This window comes from Peromyscus californicus, unplaced genomic scaffold, assembly GCF_007827085.1.
Source record: "Peromyscus californicus insignis strain IS unplaced genomic scaffold, ASM782708v3 Scaffold_39__1_contigs__length_375310, whole genome shotgun sequence".
NCBI lineage: Eukaryota > Metazoa > Chordata > Mammalia > Rodentia > Cricetidae > Peromyscus > Peromyscus californicus.
This window is the reverse complement of record NW_026294550.1, coordinates 251,860-268,282: the sequence shown is the minus strand read 5'-3', so window position 1 is coordinate 268,282 and position 16,423 is coordinate 251,860. Positions and strand designations below refer to the sequence as shown.

Here is a 16,423-nt window from a genome sequence, read left to right as displayed (position 1 = left end):
AAGTCTTCACTCTTCTATCTACTGGTACATTCAGCAAACTTCAGCTATCAAGAAGTATAAAACAACCTCTGGAGGCATCACAATCCCTGACTTCAAGCTCTACTATACAGCTACAATAATAAAAACATCTTGATACTGGCATAAAAACATGTGGACCGTGGAACTGAACTGAAGACCCTGACATTAATCCACACTCCTATGAACATATGATTTTCAACAAAGAAGCCAAAACTGTACAGTGGAAAAAAAGAAAGCATCTTCAACAAATGGTGCTGGCATAACTAGATGTCAACATGTAGAAGACTGCAAATAGATCCATATCTGTCAACGTGCACAAAACTTAAGTCCAAGTGGATCAAAGACCTCAACATATATCCAGCTACTCTGAACCTGAAAGAAGAAAGTAGGTTGTCTCGAACACATTGGCACTGGAGATCTCTTCCTAAATATAACACCAGTAGCACAGACACTGAGAGCAACAATTAATCAATGTGACCTCTTGAAACTGAGAAGCTTTTGTAGGGCAAAGGACATGGTCAACAAGACAAAACAACAGCCTACAGAATGGGAAAAGGTCTTCACCAACCCCACATCTGACAGAGGGCTGATATCCAGAACATATAAAGAACTCAAGAAATTAGATATCAAAATAACCAATAGTCCAATTAAAAAATGGGCTATAGAGCTAAACAGAGAATTCTCAATAGAAGAAGCTCAAATGGCTGAAAGACATTTAAGGAATTGCTCAACATGCTTAATCATCAGGGAAATGGAAATCAAAATGCCTCTGAGATATCCATCTTACACCCGTCAGAATGGCTAAGATCAAAAACACTAAAGACAGCTTATGTTGGAGAGGATTTGGAGAAAGGGGAACACTCCTACACTGTCGGTGGGAATGCAAACTGGTACAGCCACTTTGGAAATCGGTATGGCGCTTTCTTTAAAATTGGCAATCAACCTCCCTCAAGACCCAGCTATAGCACTCCTGGGCGTATACCCAAGGAATGCTCCATCATACCACAAGGACACATGCTCATCTATGTTCAAAGCAGCATTATTTGTAATAGCCAGAATGTGGAAACAACCTAGATGCCCTTCAACTGAAGAATGGATAAATAAAATGTAGTACATATACACAATGGAGTACTACTCAGAAGAGAAAAACAATGACTTCATGAGGCTTGCAGACAAATGGATGGAACTAGAAAACATCATCCTGAGTGAGGAAAGGGTCAGGGGAAAGAGAGCTTAGGGGAGCAGGAGGTCCCAGCTGGATCAGAAACACAGTGGGGGAAGAAGGAAAAAGATACCATGATAAATAAAGACCCCGTGGGAATAGGAAGAAACAGAGTGCTAGAGAGTTCCCAGAAATCCACTATAGACTTCTGGAAATGGTCGAGAGAGTGCCTGAGCTGACCTACTCTGGTGATCTCAAGGCTAAATATGACTGGTGAGACCTTTACCATCATTCCCTTCCTCAAACACACAATGTTCTTGTCATTAAAACTATAGGAGTCATTCCCTGGGAACAGCTCTGCAATCTTATTCTGCCTACCCAAGTGTGGTGAACAGCTCAGGGACTGTGCTGAGTCACTCCAACACTAGGTGGTCCACAGCCCAGTCCTCTGGTGGCTGTGTAGCTACAGGAAAGGCTAACCTCTTTGCTATACCAATCCACAGGCTACAGGATGTAGAGAAGAGGAATCTGGCTCTGCCACACACAGCAATAAGCCTACGACTGGCTGCCTGGGTAGAGATAGAGCACTCAAAACACTCACCAGTGCAGACACATCCTGTTCATCTGTCAACTCTTTTGTCTAAAAGCTGGGCCCTGTGGACACAACCTCAAGAACTCTCCTACTCATGAAATCCCTTAGATGTGATACCACCAACTTTGGTCCTCATGTCTTTGAACAGTAAGGAAAAGCATGTGTCAGATCTGCCAGAGAAATCTGTCATCTGATTAAAAGATGACTTTTTCCGAGTTCCATATGGTCAGCAAGGGTAAGAAGCATGAAGAGGAGGATAGGATGAGCGAGGGATCAGTCATGGGAAAGGAGGTGGAAAACTGCAGGTTCTCACGTTGAAAATTTGTGATACATCACAAGTGCTTCCTCTGTGAGGCCTTGATTTAGCAGGACTTCTGCTTTTATCTGATAGGTCTTCAGTTCAAGGTAAGATTTCCAGGTAATGTTATCATTGATGTAAATATTCTTCTCAAAAGAGCTTAAAAGTTGGAACTGCTCTTGGATCAGAAGAGTGGCATTGTTATGTCTGCGAATGGTGCTCCTGATCTAAGAAAAAGAGAAGATGGGGAACATCAAAATGCATCTCCTGCCATCCTGCCATTCCAGCAGTCTAGAACACACAAACATACACATGCACACGTGCACACGCACACACACACACACACACACACACACACACATACATCTCCCTAATGAAATTAGAGTAAATAAAACACCACATTGCTGATTCAGCTCAATAAATGTATGAACAAACCCAGCCTGGGATCCTCTTACTACAGTAGTAAAGAGGTAGAGTTGGGAATAGGGATGTCTGTGTCCTTTGAAAACAATGTGAAGGAGCTCTTGATTAGCATTTGACCTAAGGAACAGGCCTTACACACTGCCTATTCACTAGAAGATTTGCACTAGAAGACATACGTAGCTATGAGTGGTTATGCACACATCAGAGGATTGTGCTTAAGCATAAACCCAGCAGTTACCACACGGGCCTCTCTTGATGTTGCCAAGGCAATTAGAGAGCACCCAAGCTTGGAGGAAACCCTACTCATGCCTTCCACAATGCAATCCCAGCTAGAAGCAAAAGGATTTGTGATGGGGTGCCCAAAGTGATTTAATTAGTACTTAGGACACTCAAGTCTCCAAGAGCCTTGGTGAGACAATGAGCAAGGAAAACTCAGTTCCTGCTATTTAAAGATTCCAGGAACTAAGGCTCAGAAGCAGCAGAAAAACAAAACAAAACAAAAACCTTTGGGAACTGTGAGCTCCGTGGACCACAGCATTGCACAAGCCTTTCTTGAACCTTTCTTGGCCCTCAGTGTCTTTGAGAGCAGAAGTGTAATGAATTCTAGAGACAAACTGCTCACACTATTGACCTGCTTTCTGTGATCACACTTCTGATGAAAGACAAAGTAAGTAAGACATGTCCACCAGGGAGAAAAAAAAGTGAGGTTCACTAGTTTAAAGATAGAAAAGGGCACCAGGCTTTTACATTTGCTCCATATGATTACATACAAATGACCTCTCTTTTCAGCAGCAATGAGACTTACCTTCTTTGGAGCTCCAGCAATGAAAGGTCCTTTAATATCTGGACAGCTCTGATGGTCTGTGAGCCAAGGTGTGAGAATATCACCTGTTAGCAGATACAAGTAGTTAGGAAAGGAGCTACTTTGCTTCTCCAATAATCAATATTAGTTTATGTTAATTTACATATTGCTAGCTCACTGACCATGATGGCCATGGAGATACAGGCTTTAATCCTGCAATTTCATGGCTGAGATAGTAGTTACAACCTGAATTCTATTTTAATTTAAAAACTGGGATTAAATAAATTTTTTCAAGAGTTTACAAAGGAGATCAATTCAAGATGACAGTGGCTGCTGGCATCCACAGGCCCATGGAGCAGCTCTAAGGAGCCTGAGAGACCCAAGGAGGGTCAGATTGGAGATAGGGCAGCAGAGGATGAATCTGAGAGAGCAAAGAATCTCAAAAACAACTAAAATATGGTAGGTCGTATGGGAAGATGCTATTAAGAAGTGGTTTCATGAAATTGAAAAAAAAAAGAAGAAGAAGAAGAATAGCAGAGCAGATTCCATACATGGGCCAGAGATAAGTGAGCCTAAAGCTGCTGAAGCTCACACTAATGGCGATGGAGAATGGTTCATTTTCTGGATCGGTTTTCCTCAAAAAGCCTCCAGATACTGTGCTGTAGCTGGAGGCCATGTTGGTGTCCATAAACCATGCTGCCACCAGAAACCATATGGAAGTCAATGAGCTGTGCTGCCACTGGCTGTTCCAGGTAAGGAAGCTTCTTTTGCAGTGGTAACAATGACTGTAGCCTCATAGTTGAGAATGAGAAACCTATCACAGAAGACTTTTCCCACCTTCAAATAAAAAAGGAAACAGTCTAGACAGTAAGCCACTGAAGAGAGTCCTTAAATTGTTATAAAGATGCTGAAATGTAGCTCTTTTCAGTTGATGTCTTCCAGCAGGAGATGTGGCTGTTGAGTGTGGGGAAGGACTCAGTTATTTTAAAGGGGCTGGCCAATGAGACTTTCACCATGCACCAATGACTAACTACGTGGAAAACACAAATTAGAATTTATGTATTTTTTTTTCTTCTTTTGGGCAGGCACAGGGTGGGAGAATGCCCCTGGAAGGAATGGGAAGCTATTTTGATCAGGTGCATTATATAACATTGCCAAATAATCAGTAAAAATATGTTAGAAAAAAAGTACAATGAATAGAAAAGATTCCCTTAAAACTCTACAGGGATTTATTTTTAGGGCATGCTCTCCAGGAACTCCTTATGCAACAGAGGGTGCTAGCCATGAACTAGTGGTTACTCAGCTATCTCAGCTCCCAAGAGCTCAGGGGACACTCCTGAATAAGCAGTCCTGTCCCTGAACTACTTTTAGAGAGTTTCTTTGGGGACCACAGCAGGAGACACAGTTGCTCATGTGCCCTAGACAGTCCCAATTCTCTACCCTGAAGGTCCTGTCCTGAGGGTTGCTCATTGATCTCTAGGTAGGACACAGCTGCCTATCCAGCCAGCTCCTCCAAGGCAACCCTACTCATGGATGAGTGGCAGATGTGGCCACCAGTTCCTCTCACATCCCAACACTACTGCTCAACAGCACTAACATGGAAATGCTAACGTGGAAAACTGAGTGGAGGGTTGATGCTGCTGCAGTGGAGCATCTTGGCTCTGAGTGTGCCTATCTACACACCTGGCTCTTTCCCTGCTTCTGTGGAAATGCTCTCAGGAACTACTTGAGTATTTTGTCTACACTGAGCTCATAAACACTTAACACCTCAGTGAGCCCAGAGCCCAGTCTGTCAGTTATTCCACTGTGGAATGTAAAGATCCATTTAGTGAGAGAGGAAATGTTCTGTCCAAAATCATAACCCCACATATATCAGGGATAAGATTCTAGTTAGGACAACAGCTTCTAGTTCAGTATTCTACCCATGATTCCACACTTTCTGGACTTGTCAAAATGTGTGGGAAAATTGAATGAAAGGAATTTTTCAATTTCTTTACTTACCAGACATTGTTGGGAAGATAATAAAAACACAGTTATAAGAATCAGATAAAGAGACAAAAACACTGTCAGGATTCAGAAACAAAAAACCCACATGTCCAGGGTCAGAGATACTGGACACTGAGGAAAATTAAGTTTGTCAGCATCATAAAGACCGAAAGACCATTCAGGTACTGGTTGGCTAAGAGGTAGAGTGATGTCATAAATCTACACTGGTACCCTAGTCAAAGACTTCTTGAAAAAAAGAGCAAATAAATTAGAGATGCAGACCTGAGTTTTGTTGGGTTCCTATCTTTTCTTTGTACTTCTATGATTCCTTACGATCTACAAGTCTGTACTCTAGTGAAGACAATGACTGTGAAGATGAAGAAGCAGCTTCAGTTTGAAAGCTGATCCTGAAGACTCATAGGCTCTGCCACATATTCGACAATTCATGTGTTCTCCAGAGGTCAGAGAAATAAAGGACCCAGCACTTTCTCTCAGTCCTTTCTAACTGAGCTAGCAGTGTGTGCAGAAAGAATTCTATTTTCTTATTTTTTTCAGGAATAAGTTTGTCTTTGTGACTGAAGCTGGCTTGAGATTCACCATTTAGCCTAGATTTGCCAACAACGAGCATCAGTCCTCCAGCTTCAGCCTCCTGGGTGCTGAGATTTCACCTATGAGCCCAGACACTCAGCTCAGAATTGTTATGATATATCTATAGCATGCTTATTTTCATATTTTCTCTTTCTTTTTTTAGAGACATGGTTTCTCTGTGTAGTTTTGGTACCTGTCCTGAATCTCACTCTGTAGAGCAGGCTGGACTCGAACTCACAGAGATCCACCTGCCTCTACCTCCCAAGTGCTGGGATTAAAAGCGTGCACCACCACCCAGGTCATTTTCATAATTGTTAAGCATCACCAGCATTCAAGAAAGCAGCAGAGAAAAAACAAACACAAAAGTTTTCTTTCCTGACAAGTTTGCCGTCCTAGTTACACATTTTCCCAGCCTCAGTTTACTTCCTGGTCTACTAACCTACATGTTCACTAAATCCGTCTCTGTTTGCCCCGTGCTGAGCAAATTACTCAATCACCAGAGAAATTTATTATTCAATGAAGTCTTTTGGCTCCCTTCAGCATTCAGTCCCATAAATCCTGTGTTACCATGGTTGACACCTCCAAGTTCCATGCTCTCCCTTTCCTCCATTCTATTTTATCCCCCACCACTGCATTTTTCTCTTTTCTTGACTATCTCCAGGTCCAGGTGGCCTGTTCTTTTTTGTAAAAAGCCCCAAAGTGCTCTTCCAATAGCTTCAGCCTCCCTGCCCTGTGTTTCTTCCTCCTCTCTAGTTCTCTTTTAACTAGACAGAAGACTCCAAACATTGGGAATGCTGATTTTTAAAACTCCATTGGTTTTATTGTATTTCTTCAGGAATGGTATTTAACACCCAGGCTATCACCAAAGTCACTGTGCAGCTAGAGACGGGCACGGTCTCCTTGATTCTTCTGTCTCTGTCTCCCAAGGGCCAAGATTGCAGGGGTATGGCACCATGCTCTGACTAATCACTTTAGGAGTTTGTATGGAGTCTGGGCCAGGGTTGTACAGCTATCTGTAAACTGCACAAAACATGGGTGAGGACCTTTATTATCAGGAAGGTGCCTGCCATTGTCCCAGTGTGCAGGTGCCAGAGAGGGCACAGCTGTTCCTGTCGTTCACTGTAACAAACAGTACTGCTTTAGCAGGGACAGCAGACTTTCCTCTCCCCCACTGCTTTAGGACACATGTGAGGACACAGAAGAGGGAGGGACATCTGCCTAGCCAGAAAAGGTCAGCTCATCTCAGCTGCGAATTTAACACTGCCAGACACACTCTCGAGTTCCCTCGTATTTCACCACTAATGTTGACCTGCACCAACTGTGAAGTATCATTGTGGAAAACTATGTGGAGGGAAGTGTCTTGGCCCTCAGTTCTCCTCATTACATACCCAGCTCTCTCTCTCTCTCTGCTTCAGCTGAAACAGTCCCAGAAACTCTGATTTTCTTCTCTATGTCTTGCTCCTAAACACTCAATACCTCAGAGAACCCTGAGCCCTGCCAGCTGGTTATCTCACCAAAGAAGGTGAAGGAACATTCACTGAGAGGATGAGGAAATACTCTGTCCAAACCTCAACCCTAGGGAATGTCAAAGATGAGACCACGTTAGGGCACCAACCTGTTGTTCACCACTTTCCCCTTTATTCCACATTGTTTTGATGCTTCCCAATTTAGTGAGCTGTCCAATTAAACAAACATTAAAGTTTCTTTTCCTACCTGACATCTTCAAGTCAGGAACAAAACAGGAGTAGGATCTGGATAGAGGGATGGGGACAAAACAGGAGTAGGATCTGGATAGAGGGATGGGGACAAAACAGGAGTAGGATCTGGATAGAGGGATGGGGACAAAACAGGAGTAGGATCTGGATAAAGGAATGGGGACAAAACAGGATTAGGATCTGGGTAAAGGGATGAGAGAGCAGGTGGTTAGGTTTCGCAGTAAAAAATCACGTCTGTGCAGGATCAAAGATGCTCAGCACTGAGGCACATTTGGTCACACATGGCAACTTAAAGACTCTATCTGGTGCTGATTGGTTGAGGGGGGAATGATGTCATAAAGCAGATGAAAGCCAATAGGATTCCCAGAAGCCATGTGTAACAAGGGATACTTGGACACCTGCAGGAAGACTAGAGCAGCCTTACATGGCTGCAATCTGGGCAGCTGAAAGCACACAACCCAGACATGACAGTTTCTAGTCCCAGACCCTTAGTTCAGGAAGAGTGTCACATGTTTCACACAACTGGTCATTAATAAAGTCATTTATTATTGACCCATGATTTTCACATTTCAACAGATAAAAATGTATTTATATGCACAGATGATGTCCTTGGTGAGCATCTTAGATACTGTTTTACTGCTGTGAAGAGCCACCACAGCCAAGACTACTCCAGGTGGAGCTCCAGGAGTCCAGTTGGTGAGAGAGAGGAGGGATTATATGAGTAAGAGATATCGGGACTATGATTGGATAAAGCACAGGGACAAATATCCAAACTAGTGGAAACACATAAACTGTGAACTGTGGGGATACAAATTGGAAAGGAAGAAGTCAAGCTTTCCCTATTTGAACATATAATTTTTGACAAAGAAGCCAAAAGTGCACAATGGAAAATAGAAAGCATCTTCAACAAATGGTGCTGGCAAAACTGGATATCAACATGTAGAAGGCTACAAATAGATCCATATCTATCACCGTGCACAAAACTTAAGTCCAAGTGGATCAAGGACCTCAACATAAATCCAGCTACTCTGAACCTGCTAGAAGAGAAAGTAGGAAGTAGTCTTGAACGCATTGACATAGGAGACTACTTCCTAAATAGAACACCGGTAGCACAGACTCTGAGAGAAACAATCAATCAATGGGACCTCTTGAAACTGAGAAGCTTTCGTAGAGCAAAGGATACGGTCAACAAGGCAAAGCGACAGCCTACAGAATGGGAAAAGATCTTCACCAACCCCACATCTGACAGAGGACTGATATCCAGAATATATAAGGAATTCAAGAAATTAGACATCAAAATGCCCAACAGTCCAATTAAGAAATGGGCTATAGAACTAAACAGAGAATTCTCAACAGAGGAAACTCAAATGGCCGAAAGTCATTTAAGGAATTGCTCAACATCCCTAATCATCAGGGAAATGCAAATCAAAACAACTCTGAGATACCACCTTACGCCTGTCAGAATGGCTAAGATCAAAAACACTGAAGACACCTTATGCTGGAGAGGATGTGGAGCTAGGGGAACTCTCCTCCACTGCTGGTGGGAATGCAAGCTTGTGCAACCACTTTGGAAATCAATATGGCGCTTTCTTAGAAAATTGGGAATCAATCTCCCCCAAGATCCAGCTATACCACTCTTGGGCATATACCCAAGAAATGCTCAACCACACCATAAGAGCACTTGTTCAGCTATGTTCATATCAGCATTGTTTGTAATAGCCAGAACATGGAAACAACCCAGATGCCCTTCAACTGAAGAATGGATAAACAAAATGTGGTACATATACACAATGGAATACTACTCAGCAGAGAAAAACAATGACGTCATGAGGTTTGCAGGCAAATGGATGGATCTAGAAAAAATCATCCTGAGTGAGGTAACCCAGACTCAGAAAGACAAACATGGTATGTACTCACTCATAGCAGCATACTAGACATGAAAAAAGGATGACTTGTCTGCTACTCACATCACCAGGGAGGCTACCTGGAAAACAGGACCCCAAGAAAGTCACAGGGATCGCCCAATGACGGAGAAATGGAATGAGATCTACATGAACAGCCTGGACATGAGTGGGGGTAATGAAAGGCGAGGGTTGAGGGAAAGAGAGCTTGGGGGAGCGGGAGATCCCAGCTGGATCAACAACAGAGAGGGAGAACAAGGAATAGGAGACCATGGTAAATGAAGACCACGTGAGAATAGGAAGAAGCAAAGTGCTAGAGAGGCCCACAGAAATCCACAAAGATACCCACACAACAGACTGCTGGCAATGGTCGAGAGACAGCCCAAACTGACCTACTCTGGTGATGGGATGGCCAAACACCCTAATTGTTGTGCTAGAAAACTCATCCAACTACTGAGGGATCTGGATGCAGAGATCCATGACTAGGCCCCGGGTGGATCTCTGGGAGTCCAATTAGCAAGAATGAGGAGGGTTTATATGAGCGAGAATTGTTGAGACCAAGGTTGGATAAAGCACAGGGACAAATAGCCAAATGAATGGAAACACATGAACTATGAACCAATGGCTGAGGGGTCCCCACTGGATCAGGCCCTCTGAATGGGTGAGACAGTTGATTGGCTTGATCTGTTTGGGAGGCATCCAGGCAGTGGGACCAGATCTTGTGCTCATTGCATGAGTTGGCTGTTTGAAACCTGGGGCCTATGCAGGATTGTTTGGCTCGGCCTGGGAGGAGGGGACTAGACCTACCTGGACTGAGTCTAAGAGGTTGACCTCAGTCTGTGGGGAAGGCTTTGCCCTGGAGGAGATGGGAATGGGGGGGTTTGGGGGGAAGGTGAGGGGCACCGTAGGGGGGAGAACAAGGGAATCCGTGGCTGATATGTAGAACTGAATTGTATTGCAAAATAAATTAAAATAAATTAAAAAAAAGAAAAAAAAGTAGATGTTACAAATGAAACAAACAACATAAACCACATGAGATGAGATACTTGAGAACTTTTTTTCAGAAATATTTGTCTATTTTCCCTTTAAAATCCTTTATGTATGAACTGTGAGTGTGTTTGCACATGTCCATGATCTGAATTTTTGTTTTTCAGAATGTCCACGCTGATGTGTGAGCAAGGATGCACAGGTGCTTCAGCATATCTGCAGATGTGAACTGACTACCGGGAGTGCTGATCTTCCCTGGCCCCTTTGGTCCAACAGAATCTCTTCTGTGCTTCTGTGTCTGCCCAGCTAGCTGTGCTGTAAGAAAACAGGTCTTCTCCTGTCTCCCTGTCCCATCTCACCTGAAGAGAACCTTGAATGTAGAGGTGGCCAACCACACCCCACTGTCACGTGCTTTCTGGAGATTCCAACTCAGGTTTGGACACTGTCACTGCTAGCGCTTCACCCACAGAGTCAACATCTCTGGCCCTGCTTGAGGATTTCCTGTGAGAGTCTACCAAATGCTGAAAACATAATCTCATGCACTCGAAATTCTGTTGCCTTCACATCTCTCCATTATGTCCTAAAATTATCTGAGAGTCCAAGTTTCATAAAGTAACCATTTCTTATGATGGAAAATGATTTAGTATTTTCTTAATGTGCTTCTTCATATCTCTACAGAGCTCAGAAAAGATGAGGATCTGAACTCAAACAAGTTTTGAGGAAACTTATCTGAGTAAACTAAGTTAAAGGTTATTTTGACAAGACAGTCAGATGGCAGGAAGGAACGAGACAACACTCATCACAGGAGGTTCTGTTACCACAGCAAAGTGGATCCGTGGAAGCAAACGGCTGAGGACATGGACAAGGGGAAGGGACGTTCTCTGTGTCGCTCAGTGCTCTAGACCTCAGACACCTGTGCACCAGCACCGCCTTACTTTACTGGAGAGCTGCAGTCTCAGTTTTGTGTGGCTGACCCAGGCACAATGGGAAGCACTTCTACACAAGTCATTTCCAAGTCATGGACCTGTGGTGACTCACCTGGGCTTTTCACCACCTTAGTCTCCCCAGGAGTGTCTGCTGAAGGGGTGGGGGTTATCTCCTCGAAGGCTTCCTGTGGGCCACACACCACTGTTTGTTTCACAGGTGTGCTTCCTCGTGAAGGCTCTTCAGCCTCTCTAGGTGTTGGTGTCAGGCTGGGGCCCACCTTTCCACGACTCACAAGTCTGTGTAGAAGGGAGCTGAATTTGGGGAAGTCTCGGGAGTTTTGTCCATGATTTTTTCTATGCTTCCAGAACGCCTTGGTTTTTGCCTCTTCCTCTTTTCTTTCCTTCTACGGAAAGAAAAACAGATTTAGGTTACGTCTTCAAATCCCAGAAGAAAAAGCCTTTCCAGCAAAAAAGATTTTCAAAGTATAGGTCTGACATCTCAGCATAGGGATCATGGAGTAGCAGTTCTATGGAGAACAGCCACCACCACCTTAGTCAGTTTCTGTATAGCCTTCTTCAGTAACAACCAAGTCTCAATATTCTCAGAGTCCTACTGCACTTTGGGTGTGTGTGTGTGTGTGTGTGTGTGTGTGTGTGTGTGTGTGTGTGTGTGAGTGTGTGTGTTGGCTCATCTGGATAAAGTGCATGTGAGTTCAATTGTGTGTGGAGCCTATCCATTGCATCACAGACTCACTGAAACAACAACACAACACAACCCCAGGGCACAGGCTGAGCAGGTGACACACAATCCTCCTTCCTCCATGCTCACACACTGACCTTATCTAGGTAGCCTTCATGCTCCTTATTATGATTTCTTCGGAGTGTGAATTTAAGGCTCTCAGCTTTTTCAAAAATGTAATTTATAATCTGCAATACAAAACAGAAATGAAGAATTAGAACAGTTCTAATGTCAGAAAAGAGAATAAGAAAACAAGTGGGGATAGGCAGCAGTATCTCATGCATGACTTGAACCCCATTTCCTGCCATCCCTCTCCTCTGTACTGCTATGCTGAGGCAGCATCAGCTCCCATCATACCCAGGGTCATGATCTGTTGCTTTTTTCTAAGTAGTTCACTGATGTTCTGGAGATTTTAGATCAGTCACTTAGACAATGAAGACTCACCTTGTTGATTTTGGATCTTATTCGAGCTGAAAGACACTTTTTCGGGCCTTTTCTGAGTTTCTCCATTAAGAGTCTAAAGGAATAGAGCAGAGTGACTAAGATGGACAAAAAGTTACAAGTATCAAAATGAGGCCCTGAAGAAATTCAGGGTTTGAGAAGTTCATGGAGTGAGTAAAGGCACACCCTGAAATCCCACATCCCCTTATCCCCAGTGCCTGGAGAGAGAAAAGTCTTCACTCTTCTATCTACTGGTACATTCAGCAAACTTCAGCTATCAAGAAGTATAAAACAACCTCTGGAGGCATCACAATCCCTGACTTCAAGCTCTACTATACAGCTACAATAATAAAAACATCTTGATACTGGCATAAAAACATGTGGACCGTGGAACTGAACTGAAGACCCTGACATTAATCCACACTCCTATGAACATATGATTTTCAACAAAGAAGCCAAAACTGTACAGTGGAAAAAAAGAAAGCATCTTCAACAAATGGTGCTGGCATAACTAGATGTCAACATGTAGAAGACTGCAAATAGATCCATATCTGTCAACGTGCACAAAACTTAAGTCCAAGTGGATCAAAGACCTCAACATATATCCAGCTACTCTGAACCTGAAAGAAGAAAGTAGGTTGTCTCGAACACATTGGCACTGGAGATCTCTTCCTAAATATAACACCAGTAGCACAGACACTGAGAGCAACAATTAATCAATGTGACCTCTTGAAACTGAGAAGCTTTTGTAGGGCAAAGGACATGGTCAACAAGACAAAACAACAGCCTACAGAATGGGAAAAGGTCTTCACCAACCCCACATCTGACAGAGGGCTGATATCCAGAACATATAAAGAACTCAAGAAATTAGATATCAAAATAACCAATAGTCCAATTAAAAAATGGGCTATAGAGCTAAACAGAGAATTCTCAATAGAAGAAGCTCAAATGGCTGAAAGACATTTAAGGAATTGCTCAACATGCTTAATCATCAGGGAAATGGAAATCAAAATGCCTCTGAGATATCCATCTTACACCCGTCAGAATGGCTAAGATCAAAAACACTAAAGACAGCTTATGTTGGAGAGGATTTGGAGAAAGGGGAACACTCCTACACTGTCGGTGGGAATGCAAACTGGTACAGCCACTTTGGAAATCGGTATGGCGCTTTCTTTAAAATTGGCAATCAACCTCCCTCAAGACCCAGCTATAGCACTCCTGGGCGTATACCCAAGGAATGCTCCATCATACCACAAGGACACATGCTCATCTATGTTCAAAGCAGCATTATTTGTAATAGCCAGAATGTGGAAACAACCTAGATGCCCTTCAACTGAAGAATGGATAAATAAAATGTAGTACATATACACAATGGAGTACTACTCAGAAGAGAAAAACAATGACTTCATGAGGCTTGCAGACAAATGGATGGAACTAGAAAACATCATCCTGAGTGAGGAAAGGGTCAGGGGAAAGAGAGCTTAGGGGAGCAGGAGGTCCCAGCTGGATCAGAAACACAGTGGGGGAAGAAGGAAAAAGATACCATGATAAATAAAGACCCCGTGGGAATAGGAAGAAACAGAGTGCTAGAGAGTTCCCAGAAATCCACTATAGACTTCTGGAAATGGTCGAGAGAGTGCCTGAGCTGACCTACTCTGGTGATCTCAAGGCTAAATATGACTGGTGAGACCTTTACCATCATTCCCTTCCTCAAACACACAATGTTCTTGTCATTAAAACTATAGGAGTCATTCCCTGGGAACAGCTCTGCAATCTTATTCTGCCTACCCAAGTGTGGTGAACAGCTCAGGGACTGTGCTGAGTCACTCCAACACTAGGTGGTCCACAGCCCAGTCCTCTGGTGGCTGTGTAGCTACAGGAAAGGCTAACCTCTTTGCTATACCAATCCACAGGCTACAGGAGGTAGAGAAGAGGAATCTGGCTCTGCCACACACAGCAATAAGCCTACGACTGGCTGCCTGGGTAGAGATAGAGCACTCAAAACACTCACCAGTGCAGACACATCCTGTTCATCTGTCAACTCTTTTGTCTAAAAGCTGGGCCCTGTGGACACAACCTCAAGAACTCTCCTACTCATGAAATCCCTTAGATGTGATACCACCAACTTTGGTCCTCATGTCTTTGAACAGTAAGGAAAAGCATGTGTCAGATCTGCCAGAGAAATCTGTCATCTGATTAAAAGATGACTTTTTCCGAGTTCCATATGGTCAGCAAGGGTAAGAAGCATGAAGAGGAGGATAGGATGAGCGAGGGATCAGTCATGGGAAAGGAGGTGGAAAACTGCAGGTTCTCACGTTGAAAATTTGTGATACATCACAAGTGCTTCCTCTGTGAGGCCTTGATTTAGCAGGACTTCTGCTTTTATCTGATAGGTCTTCAGTTCAAGGTAAGATTTCCAGGTAATGTTATCATTGATGTAAATATTCTTCTCAAAAGAGCTTAAAAGTTGGAACTGCTCTTGGATCAGAAGAGTGGCATTGTTATGTCTGCGAATGGTGCTCCTGATCTAAGAAAAAGAGAAGATGGGGAACATCAAAATGCATCTCCTGCCATCCTGCCATTCCAGCAGTCTAGAACACACAAACATACACATGCACACGTGCACACGCACACACACACACACACACACACACACACACAAACATACATCTCCCTAATGAAATTAGAGTAAATAAAACACCACATTGCTGATTCAGCTCAATAAATGTATGAACAAACCCAGCCTGGGATCCTCTTACTACAGTAGTAAAGAGGTAGAGTTGGGAATAGGGATGTCTGTGTCCTTTGAAAACAATGTGAAGGAGCTCTTGATTAGCATTTGACCTAAGGAACAGGCCTTACACACTGCCTATTCACTAGAAGATTTGCACTAGAAGACATACGTAGCTATGAGTGGTTATGCACACATCAGAGGATTGTGCTTAAGCATAAACCCAGCAGTTACCACACGGGCCTCTCTTGATGTTGCCAAGGCAATTAGAGAGCACCCAAGCTTGGAGGAAACCCTACTCATGCCTTCCACAATGCAATCCCAGCTAGAAGCAAAAGGATTTGTGATGGGGTGCCCAAAGTGATTTAATTAGTACTTAGGACACTCAAGTCTCCAAGAGCCTTGGTGAGACAATGAGCAAGGAAAACTCAGTTCCTGCTATTTAAAGATTCCAGGAACTAAGGCTCAGAAGCAGCAGAAAAACAAAACAAAACAAAAACCTTTGGGAACTGTGAGCTCCGTGGACCACAGCATTGCACAAGCCTTTCTTGAACCTTTCTTGGCCCTCAGTGTCTTTGAGAGCAGAAGTGTAATGAATTCTAGAGACAAACTGCTCACACTATTGACCTGCTTTCTGTGATCACACTTCTGATGAAAGACAAAGTAAGTAAGACATGTCCACCAGGGAGAAAAAAAAGTGAGGTTCACTAGTTTAAAGATAGAAAAGGGCACCAGGCTTTTACATTTGCTCCATATGATTACATACAAATGACCTCTCTTTTCAGCAGCAATGAGACTTACCTTCTTTGGAGCTCCAGCAATGAAAGGTCCTTTAATATCTGGACAGCTCTGATGGTCTGTGAGCCAAGGTGTGAGAATATCACCTGTTAGCAGATACAAGTAGTTAGGAAAGGAGCTACTTTGCTTCTCCAATAATCAATATTAGTTTATGTTAATTTACATATTGCTAGCTCACTGACCATGATGGCCATGGAGATACAGGCTTTAATCCTGCAATTTCATGGCTGAGATAGTAGTTACAACCTGAATTCTATTTTAATTTAAAAACTGGGATTAAATAAATTTTTTCAAGAGTTTACAAAGGAGATCAATT

At 43.2% G+C, this 16,423-nt stretch overlaps 1 protein-coding gene across 3 annotated transcripts in view; it reads right to left on the bottom strand.

Annotated features, from left to right (window-relative positions):
* Window positions 1–16,423, bottom strand: part of LOC128121213 (STAM-binding protein-like) — a 33,238-nt gene that overhangs the window by 12,534 nt on the left and 4,281 nt on the right. For 2 of the 3 annotated variants that reach the window (XM_052755624.1, XM_052755623.1), the window contains exons 2-8: window positions 16,111–16,193; window positions 14,894–15,105; window positions 12,582–12,654; window positions 12,236–12,325; window positions 11,511–11,802; window positions 3,299–3,381; window positions 2,086–2,297 (exon numbers count right to left, since the gene is read on the bottom strand). In XM_052755624.1, coding sequence (XP_052611584.1) covers window positions 2,086–2,297; window positions 3,299–3,381; window positions 11,511–11,802; window positions 12,236–12,325; window positions 12,582–12,654; window positions 14,894–15,105; window positions 16,111–16,193 — 1,045 coding nt within the window. Of the gene's footprint in view, window positions 1–2,085; window positions 2,298–3,298; window positions 3,382–11,510; window positions 11,803–12,235; window positions 12,326–12,581; window positions 12,655–14,589; window positions 15,106–16,110; window positions 16,194–16,423 lie in introns of those variants that run through there. The other variant, XM_052755625.1, reaches the window with a different exon arrangement.